The 22247-nt window shown below is 46.7% G+C and overlaps 1 protein-coding gene across 2 annotated transcripts; it reads left to right on the top strand.

Moving 5' to 3' along the window:
* Positions 1-1393: 1393 nt before the first annotated feature.
* Positions 1394-21765, top strand: LOC139931698 (signal-induced proliferation-associated 1-like protein 1). 2 transcript variants are annotated; one of them, XM_071925282.2, is made up of 20 exons: positions 1394-3076; positions 3214-3344; positions 4607-4795; positions 5498-5672; positions 6261-6364; positions 6672-6829; positions 10422-11001; positions 12213-12487; positions 12698-12955; positions 13251-13397; positions 13545-13708; positions 13839-13921; positions 14383-14801; positions 15849-16073; positions 16976-17135; positions 17359-17563; positions 18059-18208; positions 18449-18563; positions 18875-18953; positions 19661-21765. In XM_071925282.2, the coding sequence occupies exons 1-20, from the start codon at positions 1591-1593 to the stop codon at positions 19802-19804; spliced, it is 5247 nt and encodes a 1748-aa protein (XP_071781383.1). In that variant the 5' UTR covers positions 1394-1590; the 3' UTR covers positions 19805-21765. The 2 variants fall into 2 exon arrangements, with proteins under 2 accessions (XP_071781383.1, XP_071781382.1); XM_071925281.2 differs by having other exon boundaries at positions 16949-17135.
* The last annotated feature ends 482 nt before the right edge of the window (positions 21766-22247 follow it).

Genomic DNA, 22247 nt, shown 5'->3' with positions numbered 1-22247 from the left:
ACAGTGCGCTGATTGCCAGTGGCTAATGTGATCACAGCTACAGCCAGGCAGGGCTGACTGAGAGAGGAGCCTTAATCTCCCCTAGTGTCTTGCTGCCAAATTGGCCCGATCTGCCAGGCATCACCCACTTCTCAGACGACTTTCAAAGGGCCCCCCCTGCTTTTTGATGTGCAGCTTGGGATCCTGTTTTTTTTTTGTGTTGTTGTTGTTGTTGTTTTTTGATGTTCCGCTTGGAATGTTTGATCCAGAAAACTGCATCTCGGCATTATGATTCACCAACGTTGGCTACCCAGTTGAACGTGAGGAGGCGTCAGACAAGCCACGAGCCCAGAATTGGGCGACAGGGAGAAGTCTAGAGCTCTGACAGCTGAAGAGATTGAGATTTATTGATAGATTCAGACCTTATGGTTTTGCTCTCGCTCATATTCAGGCTAGGTTATCACATAAGTAAGTTCCGAGTAGGTTTATTAAATTGCCAGCAAAAGCCACTTTACAGTTTTCATTGGAGAATTTAACTGATTAGGGCAAATGCATCATTTTGCTCAGGTTTTAAAGAAGGAAAAAAACAACAAAGTTAAACTCATTTTGAATTTGGCTGAGCTTTCATGTTTCCCCCTAGATGCTTATGCTGAAATTGGTTTGAAAAGTAGGCCCCCTTATCTGAAATTGAACATGTCAGTGACTTTTCACTGACTCGTAAAAAGCCGTCAGTGGAAAAAAAACCTCCCATCCAAATTCTGTTCTGCAGGCAGGTTTGTGGAATCCAGATATCCCCTCTCACTTCATGCAGAAGGGAAACGTCTGCACATTTGTAAAGATGTCCTGGATGTTCTAAAATGAGCTAAAGCATCTTAATTCTAGACCTCACACATATCCTTTGGAAAGGTTACATATGAAAAATGCCCTGTTATATGAGGGCAGATAGATCTCATTTACTAAATGCCCTAAGATTAGAATCAGTCTGTTATCAAGCTGTTAGGAGTTTGAGGTCAGATATCGGGGTGGGCAGTGGATGGAATTTGTATGAGAGCTGGAAAAAGTAGTAGAAATTTGCTTGCTTAATTCTAAGAATGAAAGAGAGAGTTTGTAATTAGACTAAGCTTTGTGCTTTCCACCATGTCAAGACAGGAGACGGTAACAGGGCACTGATCACAGCCAATTAAGTGTAAGGTAGTCTGGTTCTGCAAGACTATGGTTCTTATTTCAACAACTTTATTATTTAAGACCTGCAGTTCAGCTTAGGTTCCCTTACTATTTCCACTCTTAATTAATGTCAGGGAAAGTTGGGTGATTCAGGACATGGATGAGTTTATGTTAATCTACTCCAGACACTTACTCTCTTTACCCACTCTCATTGTTTTTCAGGATCTTCTGTTTGGATTGAAGAGTGCCAAGTGGTGTAGCAGACGCAGTCAAAGAAGCAGCATGCATGCTTGAGTGCTGAAGAGGTGGGCTTGCCCCGTCACTGCTTCTCCCTCTTCACTCGCTGATCCAGAGAATCAACCTGCTCATGAAGTCAGGGAACGGTATCCCACCCCTGTGGCATCCATGCCTACCTGCTGAGTGCCTTTAGCCTTTGGCACTGGTGTCATGACCAGCCTGAAGCGCCCACCCATGGAGCGCACTGTCGGGGGTTCCATCCCCGCCACTGACGAGTTCTACACCCGCCACCTCCGCATGGTCAATGGAGGAGTTATACCAACCCGCACAGACAATATCCATCCCCCTCCGGGCACAGGAGTACCTAAAATGGGGGTACGGGCACGTGTAGCTGACTGGCCCCCTAGAAAGGACGTTGGAGGGGCCCTGTGGCACCCAACTATGGAGCCTGAGAGTCCTGGTGTGCCCTCTGTTGGACATGTTAAGTTAGGCCACTTAATGAGCCCTCAGGACTCATCCATGCTGCGTAATATCCACAACACTTTGAAAAACCGAACCCAGGCCCAGGCCAACAACTACAGTCCTGACAACCGTTATCTGGCCCCAGGAGACTACCGAGGCCCTGCACACAGGAACCCACGTCAGAGACGCATCCGTCAGCGCAGCAACAGTGACATGACTATCAGCGAGCTGGAGGGTAGTGGGGACAGTGGAGAGGACTGGGGTCCACCACCAGGAGCCAAGTGGTCCCCTCTCCATCGCGAGTATGGCAGCACCTCCTCAATAGACCAGCATGGAGCATCTGGAGAGAGCTTCTTTGAAATGCTGAAGGGCTACCAAGGGGAGAAGGCTGACCAGCGTAGCCCTGCTCCAGAGAGACTGGAGGACCTGCTGAATGTGGGACCCAAGCAAGCCACCTTGGATCTTCAGGAGGATGTCACAGACAGCCAGCCTCCTAAAGCCAAGGACCGAGATAAGCCCCCCAAGAGACGTACAAAATCTGAGACAGGGGGCGAGTCAATATTCCGCAAACTTCGGAATGTGCGGGGGGAGTCGGACTCCCCCAGGGCAGGGTCTGACGCAGAGGACGGCCGGTCAGACGAGATGGGGCCACCTCTCAAGCCCTGGGTGTGTCAGAAAAGCTTTGCCCACTACGATGTTCAGAGCATGCTGTTTGACCTCAATGACGTCATCCAGTCGCGGCAGACTGCAAGCAAGAGGAAGAACATCACCACCGGGGCGTCTGCTGCTGCCGCAGCCTCAGCCACCTCCACCCTCTCCTCCACCCACAGCCTGCCCTACAGCTCCCCCGGTGGCAGCCAGGAAGAGCTCAATGCCAGGGACAGCCCCAGTTTGGAAGCAGGGGATGAGCAGAGCAGCGAGATGCTGCTGAGCTGCCCCTGCTTCCGCAATGAGATTGGTGCCGATGGCACTGGAAGGCGTAGAATGGGAGCAGGTGGGGCCGGACCCCATGGGCTGGTGGGTGGTGGAGCAGGTAGCGGTAGCTCAGGGAACCTGAGTGGGGAGGGAAACATGTATGAAACCTCTGTTAGCCCCCACTGCACCAATGCTGGAGTAGCAGTGCTAGAGGGACCAAAGGAGGGTCCCAGCACACTCAGTGACAAGGGCAAGCAGTACATTGTGGAGCATGTGGACCTGGGAGCCTACTACTATAGGAAGTTTTTCTACCTTAGGGGTGAGATGGATTTAACTGCTTTCATTACATTTACTCATTAGCATATACATGTTTGTTGTTAAAAGCAGTAATGTTGAATATCCCCCAACAGATGTTTTCTAATTGTGTCTGTTTCTCTGCCACTTCCCCTGCCTCAGAGCACTGGAACTACTTTGGGATAGACGAGGCGCTGGGTCCGGTGGCGGTGAGCTTGCGCAGGGAGAAGCTGGAGGAGGACAAGGACCATGGCCAGCAGTATAACTACCGCCTCATCTTCAGAACTAGCGAGGTCAGCCATAGTGTCCTACCTAACACACCAACCTCAACACCACTTCACATCATTCCTGACTGCTCTGGGGTGTATCTGCCCACTAAATTTGTTGTGGGAAAGTTAAGAAAATCATTTTGGTGGCCTAAGAGAGCAGACAAGTTTATTTTGGTTGTGTTTTTAAAATGTTGTGTTTAAAATGTTGTAATTTCTCAACTGGCCACTGGGAGACATGTAATAATCACTGATCCTGCCCAAGGAGCATATCTCTTGTATATCTGTATCGAAGCCTGTCGAAATGAAAGTGTGCATAGCTCAGTTACTTCTACTCCGGCTTCATACCAGGAAGACCAGCTAGAGGTGAAACCAGTCTCAGTCCTTGTTCCTCATTATGCAACTAGCCCTCGGGCTATTCAGCTGTCTCACCACATCAGCACTGTGTGAAGAAACTTCAGGAAGTGCACTCATCCTCCAGCCTCCAAGGCCTGTCAGTGCCACACAACCTCAAACCACTGTGGAGAACTTAACTTCTCTGTTTCAGTGAAAATAGCTGTCATATTTAGTTGCAATTTTACTTCCAAATCATCCGTGTTTGGTTTAGGTTTTAGGTTTTATTTTGTGTTTTGATTCTGGGTTATGTGGGATTTATTATATGGACATACATTCCCAGACAGAGGTAGAAGGCACTTGCCTCAGGCTGTTTGTTGTAAGAATTTTCCTCTTGGATTGAAGTAGGACAGGTGCGTGTGATTAAACTCCCGCACTCCAGACCAAAATACCTTAAGACCCAACCCTCCCTCCTTCCAAACATGGAGAACACAGTCCCATTGTCATGGCCCCGCCCGAGGCTTGCAGGAGAGAAAGTCTCCGTCCGTTCCAGCTGCTTATGATAGCCGAGTGATTGAGTTCACTCCCAGAGCCCAGCACAATGTAGACTCTGTGTACACAGAATGCTCGGTCAAGCCCCCCCACCCCTCCTTCCTCAGTTCCACTTTCTATTTACCCCGGGCCAAGGCTTGAATCATAACTGTCTTGTTGTTTTATGTCAGGTTCTTTCAGGGCAAAAACACAGGATGGAATTACTCTAAAAACCGCAGCGGCTTGTATCTTTTTTTTTTTGGGTGTCTGGGCAGGCATGTTTTGCCGGCAATCAGTGCGTTCCATCTCCAAGAGAAAGTTCAAAGCACATCAAGGATTCCTGAGGTGCATACCTTCGCTTCTCACACTCCTCGTCTTTACTCTCCTCTCCCCGTCTCCCCCTCTCCCCCTCTCCTTCCATCCAGCTGACCACTCTTCGAGGTTCTGTCCTTGAGGACGCGGTGCCCTCCACCTCTAAGCATGGCACCACCCGAGGGCTGCCCATTAAAGAGGTGCTGGAGTACCTTCTGCCTGAGCTGGATGTGTCCTGCCTCAGATTGGCCCTCAACACGCCCAAGGTCACCGAGCAGCTGATGAAACTGGATGAACAAGGGGTAGGAGGATTAAACATAACCTTCCAATATATCAAAAATCACAAGTGTTAAAGCACAGAATCCTATTAATGCATATCTGAATATCTTTTAGAACAGTGGTTCTCAACCTGGGGGTCAAAAGATGATTTAGGTGATGGGGAAAAAAGCATGTTTCTGCTGTACAAATTTATTATCACGTCTATTTTTTCAGATTTTTCTCAAATTTTTCCTTTTTTTCCCCTTGTGAAATACTGAATAGCTTGCAGCTTCAAGGCCTCCTCTGATAATGAATCAAATGAAAGAACCTGAAAAGGGAAAATCATTTCTTTGGTTGAACTCTGTACGTTTGTGACGGGTGTCGCAAGTAGACATCACTTTGTTTTAAGTGGTCCCAAGCCAAAAAGGTTGAGAACCACTGTTTTAGAAAACCTGATAATTTACAATTTCATATAGGAGACACTACAGTATAATGACTAAAGATCTGGCATAGATGAAAATGATTTGACATTTGACAATTGATACATTTAAGTGTTCATTAGCTTATATATCAAACAGAAGGGACTTTGTATGGCTTTGTGAAATTGCTGACATGAATTTGATTATGTGTACAGAAAGTACATAGTTTTTGTGTTTTGTGAGTTATTTTGTGCCTTCTCTGGGAGATATGATGCGTTCAGTCTTGAAGTCTAAATATTGTGTGTCTGCGTGCTTGCCGGTCCCCAGCTGAGTTTCCAGGTGAAGGTGGGGGTGATGTACTGCCGAGCGGGCCAGAGCACCGAGGAGGAGATGTACAACAACGAGACGGCCGGCCCTGCGCTGGAAGACTTCCTCCAGCTGCTGGGGGACAAGGTCCGCCTCAAGGGCTTCACCAAGTACCGGGCCCAGCTGGACACCAAAAGTAATAGCTCCCAAACACACTCATACAAAATGACACACACACAATTTGTTCTCCCTGTAGCCTCTCTCATGTACAAGCAGCAGGGAAAAGGGAGAAACACAATTTAATTGTATTAGTTTATATAATACAAAAATCTGTCTTTCTCTCTCTCTCTCTCTCTCTCTCTCTCTCTCTCTCTGTAGCTGAAAGTAGAGAGCAGTGTGCGGCTTATTCACTTTTACTAGACAGAAGTAGTATATCATTTCAGGTTTATGGGCTTGTTGTCCACCCACACACTGAAACTTGAATCAAAGTGCAAAACTTTTGGCTCAAACACTGTCCATTGTTCTAGACTGCAATATCAAACAGAAATGCAAAGAGCTCCACTTGTCAGGTAAAAATGTTTATTGCTGTCATTATGGGCATTGGTTTTGACAGTCCAGGCTGACATTGATCCACAGTACACTATCCTGTAGTTGTTTTGGCTATGCTGAGACTGCATCCTGTCTCGTACAGAAAGCATTGAGCAGACAGAATGCACATCTGAGAGAGATGGATGGCAGTAATAGTACAATGGGTCCTAACATTGTATTGCTATTTTTCCTCCAGCGGATTCCACGGGCACGCACTCCCTGTACACTGCATACAAGGACTATGAGATCATGTTCCATGTGTCCACGCTGCTGCCTTACACGCCCAACAATAAGCAACAGGTACAGTATGGATAGAGAGCTCGACCTCTGTGCAATACCATTAACATGTCAGGAAATGGAAACATTACATTATTTGTTTGGGAAATGATGAGCCAAGCAGAGCATGAGAACTGTGTCATTAAGAGGAATGCATGATATGACTTGTGGCTCAGCTATCAGATTTGAGTCCCATCCCACTCCCATGCTAAAGCAAGTTTTTCAGTGTGTCATTGAATGGAATGCACAATATGTTATGTATGGCTTTGCTATCAGATTCAAGTCCCATTCCTCCATGTTGACAAATACTTGATTGTGTTCCATTGACCAGTTGCTGAGGAAGCGCCACATAGGGAACGACATAGTGACCATCGTGTTCCAGGAGCCCGGCGCTCACCCCTTCACCCCCAAGGCCATCCGCTCCCACTTCCAGCACGTCTTCATTATCGTCCGCGTGCACAACCCCTGCTCCGACAGCACATGCTACAGGTGGGTGTTTTTATTTGACCGGGAGAGATCAAAGAGTACAACTGGACTCGAGGAGCAGACCAAAGAGAATTGAGGTTTTATAAAGAAGTTGGAGAGTTAGTAAAAGACTATGGTTGTACTGGGGAGCTCTTAGGTGTGTGAGGACCACAATGGAAACAAGTGCAGGACCTTCTTGTGTTATCATGTCAATTTTTATTCACATGTATACACGTTAAGTGGTTTAAATGTTTGTGAAAGAAAGGAAGAATGGAAGAAAGGAACGAAGAAAGGAAGAAAGAAAGAAAGAGAAAGGTGCTGGAAAAGAGCATGCATGCTGAACAAAACAACTTCCTGGATAAATAAAAGTTTAAAAAAGAAACCTAACAGCCTTGGAGAAGCCTTTGAAAGGTTTCTAGTTTTCAGTCACACAGAATTTTGAGTATGAAACTGCAAGATTGACACTGAGGTTAAGGTTCGCCCACCAGTCATGAATATATATGACCACGTCCAGAGACCTAGGAGACTCATTACAATGTAAAGTAGGCCAAACTGTTCTAACCCACTAGCAATTTTGAGTAGAAATCTGGCTTCAACTTCCTATCTCGGTCCAGAATGTGGCCCCTTTTATTGCAACCTTAAAAGCTCCGCACCACTTTTAGACTGCTACCAGCGGTGTTGTTCTCATGCAGGTAGCTTGCATTAAGACAAAAGCATTGACTGGAAGGCATGGGTCGCAGCCGCACATAAAAGCCTGTTGCGTGACCGCTGTCCCATCTCTCTGGACTGTGTGTGTTCGTGTCTGCATCTGCGTGAGTATAAATTTGTTTGATTATGGTCGGCCAGGAGAGATTTGGCCCTGCAGCGGCTGTCTGACTGATGGGAGTTCTGCTCCTCTCTTCCTCTACTGGCTGCTTTTTGGCCTTGTGATCATCTGACTGCAGCTCTGTGGCATTCACACTTACGCATCACTACCCCATCACACACACACACACACATAAAATCATTCAAGTATACACACTCACATGCTGGGCTCTCCACTTGTGTATTTCTCTGTCTTTCGCATACACACATATTATGTACACATACCCGCTCTCTCTCGCTCTCTTACTCTCCCTTTCTCCTTTTACTTCGTTCTCATATTCACTTACATGTAGACAGACACACACACACACACACACTTTCCCTTGCACACATACAATAATTCACTCAAAAGCTCACTCTTCACACACTCATATAATACAGCCCCCCTCCTCCTCCTCCCCCTGCCTGCCACTTTGCCTTTGAGCAGAGCGGGAGCCGGAGCTTTCTGAAGGAGTTAGCGCCACGCACATCAAGGGCTCTCTTCACCCGGACGTGCAAGCGAGTGGGGAGGATTGTTGAGAGCAAGAGTCCCTCAGAGCTCGCAGAGTCCACCTCAAGAACGGACGGGTCAAGCCAGGCTTCTGTCTCTGAGCTCACACCCGCATCAAAGTTGGGCTAATTTATTTTGAGCCCTCCTCCTCCTCCTCCTCCTCTCTCCCCAGTCCCTCTTTTTTTTCTGTCCAGCTCCCCTGTCCCATCGAAGACTGGACACCTGCTTTCAGTCTGACCTGTTTTTTTTTTCCTAAAGGGGGGCATCTTTTGATTTGGAGTCAGGGAGTGTTTTAAAGAAAGAGAGGAAAGGGAGAAATGCTGGTTTTCCTGGTTTTCCTTCTGGATGAAATGGAGAGGAGCGGGACACGGGAGCCGTGAGGACGATCTGGCTACCCCACCCAGAGCCACTCGCATGCTCCCAGCCTTTGGATTCTACTCGTATCCTGTGGATCTAGTCGCCATACATCAAGCTTCCACTCCTGACTGTTTGTCTCAAGTCATGTCCCGGATGCTTTTTCATCGATGATTGGGAAAAAGTTGGGGGTCCTGGATGAGAGCATGTGAAGGGCATGAGACGGCTACAAGGATCCGCTACTTGACATTTAGTGGTGTGTCTGTTTATGTTGTTGGATTGTAGCAACACAACAGAATCAAGTTAGCACCGGTACAGCAACTTTTTATTACAACACCAGTAACTGATAAGGATTTAGGATATTTTGCTCAGTAATAATCTGAAGAGCATTATGTACTTTTTGGTGAACTCAGCAGGTGAGTTAGCTGTGTGTTTGTGTTGTGTTGTCTTTGACAGCATGTGAAACCTGTGCAGAGTGTGAAGTTGATATATCTGTGCTAATGACTTTGCCACTCACTGGATACCAAGCTCCATGGATTTCAGCTTGTCACACATGCGCACACACACACATTCACACACAAATGCCCACATGTACACATGCTAGCTTGATGGCGATTACGCACAAAGAGATTATTGTTTGTTGTGATTTCTCCAACGATGCATGGGATGATGTCTTCACATCTTGTGTAAGACCATGTCATTAATGCACTGCCTTCTGTTTCTGAATATCATCAATTCTCTAATCTCTATTAAAGTATAGGTTATGATTTGTTGAGTCATCTAGTTATTAATAGCCTGTTGTTGCCTGCTGCTGAGATTTGGATAATGCCCTGGTCATATTGAGCCAGACCGGAGCATTAGAGGAGTAAGTGGCCTGGGGCCAGCTGGGTGCTAATCTGCTGCTTTCAACCACTGCCTCAAAGTCACATAGGGCCAACAAGCCAGATTGCGTAACTAGAGCTTTGTTAAGGAGTAGGCTGTTGTTGCTTGCTAGCGCGCTAGCTATAGCACTCCATCTCCATACCATGATGTAGCAGAGAGTGGCAGGGTGTCTGCGCTGGGAGCTGGCTTGTCAGCTGTGATTGGATCTATATTATTTATACGCCGCGTGTAGTCAGGCATGGGTTGTAACATTACTGCTGCAGGCAAAGCCTGTGTTATCTGTTTAATGGGCTGGATGGAAGCTTGTCATGACCGTCACATCAGCCTACCCAAGCCCAAGTCTCGATCTCTCCTTATTCACAAGGCTTCTTCTCTATATGCTACTGGCTGTAAGTGTGTATGCATTCGTAGCTTCCATTGCTTGCCATAATTCCTACAACTGAGAGAGCATTAACATGCTACCAGATGCATGCGGTCCAAATGTCTATCACTCAATTAGTAAATTAGTCAAAATTTCTATAAAAGTTATAATATAATACTTTTGTTAGTTAAATTAAAGCCATATAAGTAGTATAGCTTTACAACCAGTTTCTTATGAACAACAGGTATGAGATGGCATTATCCACCTGTTTACTAATTGATAGAAATCCAACTCTAGGACAGCCATTGTGTAGAATTGGAATAGGAGAGGTAGACGGTAACAAGAGGAGAGCCCTGCCCACAGGAAGTCTAACGCCCTCCTTTATACTCACAAGTGAAACGGGTCAAAGGCAAAAATACCTAAGGGGAAACTATGCAAAGATGTCTCCGCTATTCTTTTACGAGCCCATATGTTGTTTGTCCTTGCAACGTTTCCCAATAAGCCTATTTTTCTCTGTCACTGGTAAAGCGTTCTGACACAAAGGCATATAGGGTGTGTTTAGGCAGCCTGACTATAGATTTCCTAAAATGGATTGTGATGTCAATTTATTTACCTCATGACCTCATACCCCGCCTCCCCACACCTCTCTTTCTCTCTCTCTGCAGTGTGGCTGTCACCCGCTCCCAGGACGTTCCCTCCTTCGGCCCCCCAATCCCCAAGGGCGTGACCTTCCCCAAGTCCACTGTCTTCAGGGACTTCCTTTTGGCCAAAGTCATCAACGCTGAGAACGCCGCCCACAAGTCAGACAAGTTTGGCGCCATGGCAACACGCACACGGCAGGAGTACCTGCGGGACCTGGCGGAGCGTCATGTGACCAGCACTCCAGTAGAACCTACTGGGAAGTTCCCCTTCATCTCTCTGGCCCACAAGCGACGGGAGAAGGTGCGTCCGTACAGCGGGGCGGAGCTTCGGAGCCTGGGGGCGGTGACCTGGCAGGTCCACGCTGAAGACCAGGTGGCCGGCGCCGAGCGTGAGTGTCTATTGGCTCTTTCCAATGACTTCATCATCCTATTGGACCAGGAGGCCAAGGCCGTGGTGTTCAACTGCGCCACGCGCGACGTGATCGGTTGGTCGTCGGGGAGCCCCGCCTCCATGAAGATCTACTATGAGCGCGGCGAGAGCGTGTCACTGCGCTCCATCAATAACAATACAGAGGACTTTGGAGAGGTGGTCAAAAGACTGGAGGTCAGTGGGGCACAGCTACTGTCTATGATGTCCTGACAATACATCTCATTAGCACACACACCATCTGCTGTAGATATCACAGGTCACACGGTGCCAAACACCCCGTCACTGACAAATAGCTTGTAATGAACACACTTCTCAGTGCTTTAACCTCTGATTGTCATGAATGTTTTACTACTTTTAAATTTACATTTTAGGCATTTATCTGACACTCTTATCGAGAGTGACTTACAAAGAGTGCAACAATAGGATAAACGTACATTTCTAAATCACCAAAATTACAAGCAACCAATATAGTAAGGAGTGCAAAGGTCAGGGCCTCTTAGAATATTCCTGTGACCATAGAGCAATTATGTAAGAGAAAAGTGCTTTTTTTGGTGGTTTCAGTGACTTTCATTCCTATGGTAGAGTGTTGGACACATGTTATGTCCACTGTCCAATTCCATGACAACAGTAGTATGAAATCATATTGTGGATGTTATGATAGCAACATAAGGGCGTAGCCTCTAATTATACTGTCAACCAAAGCCACAGCTGTTGTGTTGTAACTATATGATTATAAGCCATGCTAAGCATAATACATAGTAATTTGGTGACATGATATCATTATTTTTGAAGTGGTGCAGGTAAGGCAATGCTTTATGGTGAGGTATCTGGTTAATTCTTCTGACAATGCAATTCTAGTTGTTGATGGTAAACAAGGTAAAGAATTACCATTGCCTGCTTGCCAGTGTTGGCACGTGTCTTTTTCTTTGTACAGCAGGAGTGTGATATTTTTTGCTGTAGCCTTTGTTGTGGGCATCCTGACATGCAACAGAGCTGTAGGCTGATATCCGGCACTGCTCCTGTTGTGGCTCGCTCCAGGGCTGTACTAACCACTATTTACTTCTCAGTCGACTTCACACAGGTAGGGGAAGGGCTAGACAGGGTGTGTAACGGTAGTCAATTATCAGGAAGTGCACCTAACCATCCAAATTGAAGGGTTTTATATTCATAGGTTGTGATGAATAGACCGTGTTTCAGCTTGTGTGAGGTTGCTGCTAGGGTCAGATGAGATTAAAAGATGAGCTTGAGTAGATGACAGTATATTAGCTTACCTGCAAAAGGCTAAGAAGGGTTTGTTAGAAATTGTGAATGTCAAACATTGTGCATTTCTTACATTCTTCCTCTGATTCTTCCACCTGCACCCCTCCACCCTGTCTACCCTCTAGCTGTTGACCAAGGGCAGTCAGACCACAGAGATGACCCTGCGCCGTAACGCCCTGGGCCAGCTGGGCTTCCATGTCAACTTTGAGGGCATCGTGGCGGAGGTGGAGCCCTACGGCTACGCCTGGCAGGCTGGGCTCAGGCAGGGCAGCCGGCTGGTAGAGATCTGCAAGGTGGCTGTGGCCTCGCTGTCCCACGAGCAGATGATTGACCTGCTCCGAACCTCTGTCACTGTCAAGGTGGTCATCATCCCCCCACACGACGACTCCACCCCACGCAGGTAGAGTACAGTGGACACACGCATGCTGTAGCCTACATGTGCAAGAGAGATTGTTTTACTCATTGCTCAATCGGGACTATCTTGTTTACACTCGCTACACAAATCTGTCCAATAAACAAGATTAAACATTGATCACTAAGACAGCTGTCTGTGGCTTTTATGAGGCTGTCAGTGTAGTGTTCTGACTGTGAATGCTTCACGTGCCAACAGAGGCTGCTCGGAAATCTACCACATGCCGCTGGTGGACTACAAGAACCACAAGGAGGGCATGCCCTATGAATTCAAGTTCCCCTTCCGCACCAGCAACAACAACACCAAGTGGCCGCGCACCTCATCCAGCCCTCAAACACGCACTGGTGGGTCGGGGGGAACGCTGATCAAGGCCCCGCCTTCGGACTTCACTGACCGGAACTCTGCTGCCATCCCTCGCAGTGTGTCCAGCGACGGACGACCCCTCAACCCCAAAAGGTAAGAAAATGTCTTAAATCATGTTATCTAAGCTGAAACTTTAAAGGTTTTGAATACAGTTGGAGGTCTTACAAATGTTATCCAGACTTAAGTCCCGATGAGTTGACAGTTGTTTTCATTTTCATGCTTGTTTCAATTGAGAAAGTGGTTTCATATTTCATTCCAACTTCCATTAAAAGGTCTTGAAAAGTGAATATAACTTAATGAAACTTGCAGACACCTAGAACTCACAGCTGTGGTGTGTCCGCCTACCGTGTGTCTGTCTTTATATTGTCATCCTTGTGTGTCCCCACAGATATTCTCCGGGGAACGACAACTACGCTTTGGCCTGTTCCATTGTGATGGGTCGCTCACTGCACAACGCAAACTCCCCCTCCATGTCCTACACAGACAGCAGCACCGTGGGCTCCACCCACTGGAGACAGAAGTCCATGCCTGATGGGTAGGTTCACCTGTCCTTCACTATCTGTTACACAGGCTGAAGATGAGTTAAACACAAATGTGCTGAAGATTGATTATACCAACACTGAACCTCGGTCTGTCGAGTGCACTACTTGGCATGAAGTGACCTTCTCCATCTCTCCTCCAGGTTTAATAACAACAACCGCCACTCCCCAGTCTCATCTGAGCGCCAGGTGGTGGGTGACGGGGTCAACGGGGTCAAACCTGCCCCTGGTACTAGCACGGGTGTCGGATGGACCAGAACTGGGGAGGGGGAAGCAGCCAGCAGGCTGGGGGAGAAACCTTGTACAGGTAAGAGAAACTCGATGGACTCTCCTCTCGGAGTCAGTGATGGCGTCCAACAATTAGACATGGCTCTGACTCTTACTAAGCTATCACTAATCTACAGACTTAATTACCCATATTTCCTTGCTTGCTTTAGACCCTGTGCTCTCCAAGGCAGTGATGCCTCGACTCCAGCAGCCGGAGCAGAGTGGTCATGTATCTCCTAACAAGAGCACTAAGGTGAGCCAGCAGCAACAAACACCACACTTACCCTCCTCACACCTCTTGGACGGCGGGTTACAGGCTGATTAGGGAGGTAACCAAAGGGCTGCTGTTTAATCCCTGGTAACGATTGTGACCAATGTTGCCTGAGTGCTTTTGAGTAAGAGCATCTCATGTAGAGTATGTCTATACCAACCTGCGCCAAAGACCAGTCATTGACAATTTCCCAACATCAGCTGAATTTCTACAGTGGAATGAGCAACTGCTTGCAATATGTCAGTGTGGATATATCTGTCCTTATATAAATAAACCATCCACCCACTACAAATATAACTCTAATGTTGCTGAGTCCTCCAAGTGATATAGAGGGCACACACTGTAAGACCATGTTGGGAAACATCCAATGCTGTCATAATGTAGAGAATAATTGATGTTTTCTATATTTGAAAATAATAATTTGATCTCTTATCTCCGAATAGGCGGACGCTCCATATTCCTCCAGCCAATCGAGCAGCAACACGCTCTCCAGCAACGCCTCCAGCTCCGCCCACAGTGACGAGAAGTGGTACGAAGTCGGCTCGCGGTCTGGGGTGCGGAGTGACCTAGAGCTCAATGGCTACCTTCAGGGCACCTCCACCGACAGCGGCATCGACGCCACCTCCTTCACCGCCACCCAAAGCAGCACAGCCTCCTCCACCGGTGCCTTCAGGGCCAAAGACAAGATCCCGTGGCAGGACGACCCGGCGGGCGGCCGCAGGGCCACCGACGCTTCCCCCCCTACACCGGACTCTCTGGTCGCCGTCGGAGGCGTCGAGATCCCGACCAAGGGTCCCTCGGCTTTCCCTCTGCCTCCCGATAACAGCTCCTACACCCTGAGCGACGCGGCCTCCCACTCCAGGTGTGCTGTCGTTCTATTGGAGTCAGCTGTTTAGGCAGCCGAGGAATTTGCTCTCACGCATCAATGTTTCATTAAACAGACAGTGATTCATTGTAGTCCAGATATATCCTGTACTGTCCCAGATGGAAAAGTCCAAAGCTCTGCGGTTTGGTGTTAACAGAGGGAGAGAGGAAGAAGGAACTGTGTGTGTGTGTGTGTGTGTGTGTGTGTGTGTGTGTGTGTGTGTGTGTGTGTGTGTGTGTGTGGTTGTGCATTTGTGTGTGTGTCAGTCTCTCAGCATTCATGATAGAAAGGGAGTGCTTGAAGTTGCTAGAAATGCAGACTGTGAGCTCAGCACCGTTCTCCCTCTTCTAAATCCCACTTCCTTTGAATCAACTGAAGCGTTCTTCCCTCTCTTCTTCACTCGGCCCAAAATAACTACTGCGCCAATACACCGGCAACTTTGTTTTATAGTACACACACACACACACACACACACACACACACACACACTCCCAAAACTTGCTGTTTGAAAGAGTGAGTGCTTTCATGTCAAACGGTGGAGAAATGTTTTTTGAAAGTGTTGGAAATGAAGGAAGTCGAAGGACACTGTGTCCTATTTTGTATTTATGAATTCATCAGTTGAACCCATCTACAGAAATATATAGTAGGAGATGCAATGATGGAAAAGACTAAGTAGTGTTTTTTTGAAGAAGTTTTGCGTGTGTGTGTATGTGCATCCATCCATCCATGTATTTTAATGCAACTAAAATGTTTTGATGGTTTGGAGCTAGAAGAAGGAAAGTGGCCATCTGGGTGATACTGCATTTTATATCAAATTACAGCAATTAGTCCCTATAGTATACAAACTTTACAAATGAAAACAAGGCCAAAATAAAATTAAACAACATAGCTAATATTTCGACATGATGAATAGGTTTTAGGTTTTTCTCTAGAGCCTACACTTCAGCCACTCATCTTTGTGCTTCTTCTCTGGATACAAACCTTTGTTACACTTTGTGATCACATAAATATTAAAGTCTGTGACACCTCTCTTCACCCGCCCAGCACCCTGAGCTCTGGCCACTCGGGGAGCCCCATGGGCCAGGGCTGCAGCCCCGGTTCCCCCCAGGAGGAGGCAGCCGCAGCAGCCACCTCCCCCACCTCCCAGAGCGCCCACTCCCCAGGGCCCAAGAGCTTCTACCCCCGCCAGGGAGCGACCTCCAAGTACCTGATTGGCTGGAGGAAACCCGGGGGCACCGTCAACTCTGTGGACTTTGGCAGCACTCGCAAGTAAGCATTAACAAGACGAACAGATGAGCGATGCTTTTGCTTTGCATCTGTGAATGTTTAAAACCGTAAGTCACACTGCGCTGGATGTTGTGAAAGCATTTTCATTCAGTGTAGAAAAGTATCCCGCTGTCGGTGGTGTTGATGTTTGAGAGACTGGAGGAAGGAGGGAATATTTTGTCAGGCTTCCCACAGACTGCTCACTGCATGTTTGTGGCGTTTTTAATTCAGGCAACACTGCCACCATGTGGTGTTGCCGAGTTTTGAAGCTCCTGCAGTATCACTGCTTTTTTTTTTTAAACTTTCCTCCAGCATATTCAGGTTGACTGAATATGCTTGCTCTTTTTCATTCATTCTTCGTCCATCAGTCAGTCACATGTGATATCTCTAGACACCACTGATCAGATTTTGGCAAAACTTGGGGAAATTATGCATCTCACCACTGCGTTACATTATTTTCAAACTATACTGATTGGCCTAAGGGGGAAGCTTCAGTTGCAGGTCTAAACAAGGTGCCATATTTGTTATTGTTTGGCCCAGAGGGGGATTGCATCATTTGTGGGGGATGACAACTATTGTCTTGTTCACACCTTGCAGCTGCTCAGTAAACCACAACCTCTTCTACTATTACCTGTAGTCATCGGCAGCTCCACTGGAACAAGTGGTGGTTAAGTGCCTTGCTCAAGGGCTTGTCAACTGGTAACCTCCAATCACAGGCAAACTCCTCTAACTTCTAGGCTACCACCGCCCACTACCGCTGCGTTCTGCTTTACTGTATAGTGTGTATAATACATGAATTTATTCAGAGTTTTGTCTGAATAAACAAAACTTTTTGCTGTGCTGTACATACATATTTATCTGAGTTGGGTCTTGGCCAGTCTAACAGATTGGGCCTCTGTCTCCAGACGTCACCAGAGTGATGGTCTGCTGGGTCAGCCCCAGCTCCGGGCCAATCTTCGGGGCGCCCAGTCCCCCCAGCGCCACGCTCCCAAGTCCAGCCTGGAAGAAGACCTGAAGAAGCTCATCACGCTCGACAGCCCTCCACCCACCACCAACGAAGAGAAGGTACCAAGAAAGGCAGTGGCTGTCGGTAGCATAGAATTAAAGCGCTGTAATGCAAGTAAAATGAACCTCTCCGTGCACTCTTCTGTTTTTTTCATCAGTTTATTTGATCGTGATAAGAATTCTTCCAATGAAATACTATTTGAAATTGGTTATGAATATATCTAACCTTTTGTGACTTGCCTGTGTCTTGCCAACCCCTGCCTGTCTCCGCCGCTCTCCGAAGCCGTTGTTCCCGGGCCCGCCCCCCAGCCGTCGCTCCCTCCACAGGACCCTATCTGACGAGAGTATCTACAGCGGACAGAGGGAGCCCTCCTTCTGCAGCGGGCCGCGCGACACGCCCACCGACCTGCTGTTCAGCTGCTCCACCATGCCGCGCTCGCCCACCGCCCGCCACGCGCCGAGCCGACGACCCTCACACAAGTCCCTGGGTGAGCCTTCGGTATATACAGCTGATCATGGAGGGGATTGCAGTGTCATTTTTTTCCCCTTTCATATTTTCCCGGGGACCCTCGTTCTTTGACGTAAGAAGATTAATGAAAGGATGCCAATGACTCTGCCAAGACCTATAAGAAGAGGCAATTTACTCACAGTTGTATCAATCCAAATCATAGGGAGTGCGAATGTTTCACGTTACCTGAAAGCACACATCTTATACAGTATTTAACCAAGAATGTACAGAAGACTGCAACTTGTATCATTAAATAATGGGGTATGGGTGTCTGAAAACCTAAAACGGACAAATAGTTCTTTCTCCAAAAGCTTCAAATATTATCCTTTTCAGTTTAATTATGTTTCAGTTTCATTATGTAGTGTCCCTGTTGGCTGCCAAATCCTACCTTGTTTTTTATTTTTGCAGAACAGATATGAATGTGGTCCAGTGTGTCTGACTTCCTGGTTCCCCCCCCCCCCCCCCCCCCCCCCAGGAGACCTGTCAGCCCCAGAGAGCTCGCTGCTGGAGCAGGAGAGGAAGAGGCAGCAGCTGCAGGATCCTGTCCTCATGCCCCTGCCTGACAGCGGGGCAGACGGCCCGTTGGACTGGGCTCACCTGGTGGACGCTGCCAAGGCCTTCGAGGGTAGGCACACTGTGTTCTCGTCTCCTCCTCAAAATCATTGGAGTTAAAGGTTAAAAGGGAAGAATCGGTGATCTTACTTTTCAGTGGGGGCTTTGGGGAGGAAAAGGAATAGGAAAAGGATATGCTTGATATCCTGAAGCAGCCTAACTGTCATCTTTATTCCCACCAGAAGAGGGCACTATTATTCTTTATCTCTCAGCTGAAGACTAATATTGAGTCTTTAATCGGTATGCCATTCAGAGCAGAGACTAGTCCTGCTAGCCCAAGAGGAGAGCTCCAGGGCGGAGAGCGCAGCCAGCAGCAGCCCCCAGCAGGCCGAGCCTCAGGCAGCCCCCCCGAGACAGCCCTCGCCTGGGTAAGAGGCCTCAGTTCATGGCCTGTGACCAATGCTCCCTCTAAGCCACTGGTGTCCAGTCCTGTGCCATGGAAAACTCTGCAGGTTTTCATTCCAACCAAACACTACGGCAGCTGATGTCACTAATTACTCCCCCTCTCTGGTTTAAGGTATGATAGTCAGTGAAATCAGCTGCTGTAGTGCTCGGTTGGCATGAGAACCTGCAAAAGTGGCACAGGACCGGACACCACTGCATGTGGCCACTGCTTCATTCTGTGATGTGCTGATGGGTCCCCCACTAATGCTAATGTTGTGGCTGTCCCTCCCCACAGTGAGACGCCAGCCTGTCTGATGGGGAAGGTGAGCCAGCTGGAGTCCATGGTGAAGCTGCTACAGGACGACCTGAAGAAGGTGAGTTATAGTTCAGAGGCATCTCTTTATTCTTTGAGAGAGGAGAGTAAGAAGAGGTGAGGTAACCGCCATTTCTAAAGCCACCACAGCTGTTAAAGAAGCCAACGTCGATTGCAGTGAATCTACAATTAAAAAAAGCAATGCCGATGTTCACCTATGTCTTTGAAGGGGTTTTGTCTGCCGCATGTTTAGCTTCACTGTTCTTTAGTTTCTTACTACTTACCACCATTGTTATCATTGCTATGACTTCCCTGCGCTTGATTTTAATGTCAAAAGTTGCATAGCTTTAACATAGCAAGCGCTAATTAGGTGGAAAGAAAAACTTAACATTACTTCAGAGCTTACCATCGAAGTAATGCACTGTTCTTCAAGGATTGTTTTTGAGTTATTCCTGCTGTCTTTCAAATAAACTATATACATACACATGTGGTTCCAGGTTGGTTGGTGGTTGTCTTAACTGCCACCATCTCTGGTCATGTTTGTGACCTTTTATATAAACAGGTGGAGAGAAACAAAAACGAGGAACCTCAGAGTTGCTCAGTGCTTTTAGTGACATAAGCACATGGCATAACCCTAGGGATTTCTCCAGTGATATTTTGTATTTGCTGCACATGGTAGCTTCTGGTTACAGCAGTCCTAAGGTGCACATTGTGTAGAGACTTGAAATGTCACAAAATTGACTGTGTGTGTTTCTTTGTCTCCACCAGGAGAAGGATGCCAAGGCGTCACTGCAGGCCCAGATTCAGAGCCTGCGAGATGACAACCAGCGTCTGCAGGAGGAGTCCTACAGCGCCTCGGCCAAGCTCAAGAAGTTCACCGAGTGGGTCTTCAACACCATCGACATGAACTGACACGCACCGCCACCCACTGCTCTCCAGTGGGAGCCTGACCACTACCCAAGTCGATCTGAAACTCATCAGTTGTTCAATACTCTCCACACAACTCGACGAGGTCTCTCGTCAAAACGGTTTCCTGCAGGACCTCCCGAAACACGGAGCTCACTCGCAACGTGAACTGCATCACTTGGGCTTTTACAAACCGGTGCCGACATGGACTAACTTGCCATCCTTCTTCAGCTTTGTGGATCTTTGATACAATCACCATGCAAGAGTGAGGCATATTATTGGAAAGGACAGAGGAATGGAGAAAAAGAGGAGTGAGGCGGAGGTGTAGCAGATTTGGTCAGCATGCAGTCCCTTCCCTAGGATTTGCTGGATGATGTGATCCTTTGTGTCCAATCTAATGGATTGTAGGTATCCCTGCATGTCAGAGAGAGCAGGATGTTGAACTTAACCCAAAGGATTTAAAGTGAATGTCCCATTACACTCATGTGATTTAGCCTCCCAGCTAACTCAGTTGCCAACACAATTTCAAATTTCTTCATCCCACGCGAGAGAGTTGCTTAACATAGTTCAAAATTGTTCTGATAGAGGGTGATGCTTTCTAAGAGGTGTGTTGTGGATTTTACTGGTGTCTAGATATTGTTCAATTTTCCCAATTCAGTGAGAACAGCATTGGTTTTTTTTTACCGAACAAAAAGAAAACAGGCTCTTAGAGGTGATGGGGGATGTTGCCCGCTACAAGACACCATGGTTTTTTAATAGCAGTGTGGGTAGGTAGACACAGACAGACTCTTGGTCGACGAGATCGGTAGCACATACTGTAAACACTGTAAGGTCTAGTGCCTGTCTGTGTCGCTTCTGTAAAAGATTTTTCAAGTGTGTCAACTGTATGATTTCTAGAGGGTTCTTGCAAGTTAAAGTTTAATAGGACTACTGGTCACAAGCTGATTTAAAAAAAAAAAAAAAAAAAAAAGATATATTGTAAAAACACAAAACAATATGGGTGCCATAAAGACAATGAGCTTGACAGTTCAGTCAGTGCCAGATTTGTTTTGTAAATATATAATGTTCACATGTATTTTGTCACCTCTGCCCTTGATGCTATCTGTATAGAGTATTTATGATAAAGATGATGGCCAACAAAAGCAAAACAACAGCCATATGCAGTTACACATCTGCGTTAACTCATCATAGTCAATCTTCTGTTTGAGGGCTTGGCTGTGTAGATACTTCAACTAGAAACAGAGGGTTCAACGATCAAAAATACTAATTATGTTTCTTTGTCCTGAAAGCGTAACAGTATAGTCCCAGCCTTGCCTGCTGCAGTGGATCGATTGACAGTGCCACCTAGTGTTGACAACATGTAAAATACTACATGGAGCTGATCCCCTCCTTCATCCATAGCATGCTGAACGGCCTCACCAGAGAAATCTGATCCTTAATGCTCTCAGTAGATTAAATCGGTACTGTTCAATATGTGACGGCATATAAAGATGTTGTGTAAATCCTGAAATTCCAGCTACAGAGTTGCCTGTAGTACGTAATTCTGCTTGTAAGCCCAACCTGAATTTGGTCTTTAGATGAGAGACCTGGCATAATATGAGACAAAGTCCCTATTTAAGCCTCAGTACTGTTTCCTTTTATAGCCTGATACTGTACAACCTGTATATAAGAGAGAAGACTTTGACGCTCATCTGAATTTGCACCTTCATTATTATTTTTTTTTTAAGATTATTTTTGATGCATTCCTGCTTTAATAGCTAGGCTATAGTGGAGAGTGACCGGCAATATAGGAGAGATGGGCAGCGGACGACACAGGACAGAGACCAGGAGACGAGACGAGCCCCGACGGATCGCCCCTGCACCTTCATTCTTAACATGTGTGACAGCATGTGATTCTGTTTCCTTTGAGCTGTGATGTGTAAAAAAAAAAATGTTTATATCTATTAAAGATATTTTGTTGAAATACACTACCTTTGTCTTACAGAGTGGTCTTTTGCGCTATTTTGCGAGGTTGTGATGTGTGTTATTATGCGGTGAGAATTTAAGTACAGTCATCTGAGCATCCTCTTAACTAGACTGTCGATTTCCATTTCGACTGCGTTTCCCATGGATTGAGACAAAGTGGCCAATGCTGCGTTAGATTTGTTTTTAGCCACATGATCAATATGAACAAAGCAAGAAGGAGTACATTTACTCAACTGTACAAGTAATATGTACACTACCAGTCAAAAGTTTGGACGCACCACATTGGTCTTTATTTTTACTATTTCCCACATTTTAGAATAATAATAAAGACAGCAAAACTATAAAATAGCACAAATGGAATTATGCAGTGACTAAAAAAGTGTTAAACAAATCAAAACTATCTTATATTTTAGATTCTTTAAAGTAGCCGCCCTTTGCCTTGATGGAAAGGCAAAGGCTTTGGAAAGAAATTCACACATAGGCA

This window comes from Centroberyx gerrardi, chromosome 17 (assembly GCF_048128805.1).
Source record: "Centroberyx gerrardi isolate f3 chromosome 17, fCenGer3.hap1.cur.20231027, whole genome shotgun sequence".
Lineage (NCBI taxonomy): Eukaryota > Metazoa > Chordata > Actinopteri > Beryciformes > Berycidae > Centroberyx > Centroberyx gerrardi.
The sequence above is the reverse complement of the archived record's forward strand: the minus strand, read 5'-3'. Positions and strand labels throughout refer to the sequence as shown.

Excerpts from the sequence above, each read along its gene's own strand:
- LOC139931698 (XM_071925281.2), top strand. The coding sequence starts at position 1,591 with ATGACCAGCCTGAAGCGCCCACCCATGGAGCGCACTGTCGGGGGTTCC. Across the intron at positions 3,077-3,213 it reads GAAGTTTTTCTACCTTAGGG|AGCACTGGAACTACTTTGGG; the intron begins GTGAGATGGATT and ends CCCCTGCCTCAG. Across the intron at positions 18,209-18,448 it reads CGCTGCCAAGGCCTTCGAGG|AGCAGAGACTAGTCCTGCTA; the intron begins GTAGGCACACTG and ends TATGCCATTCAG.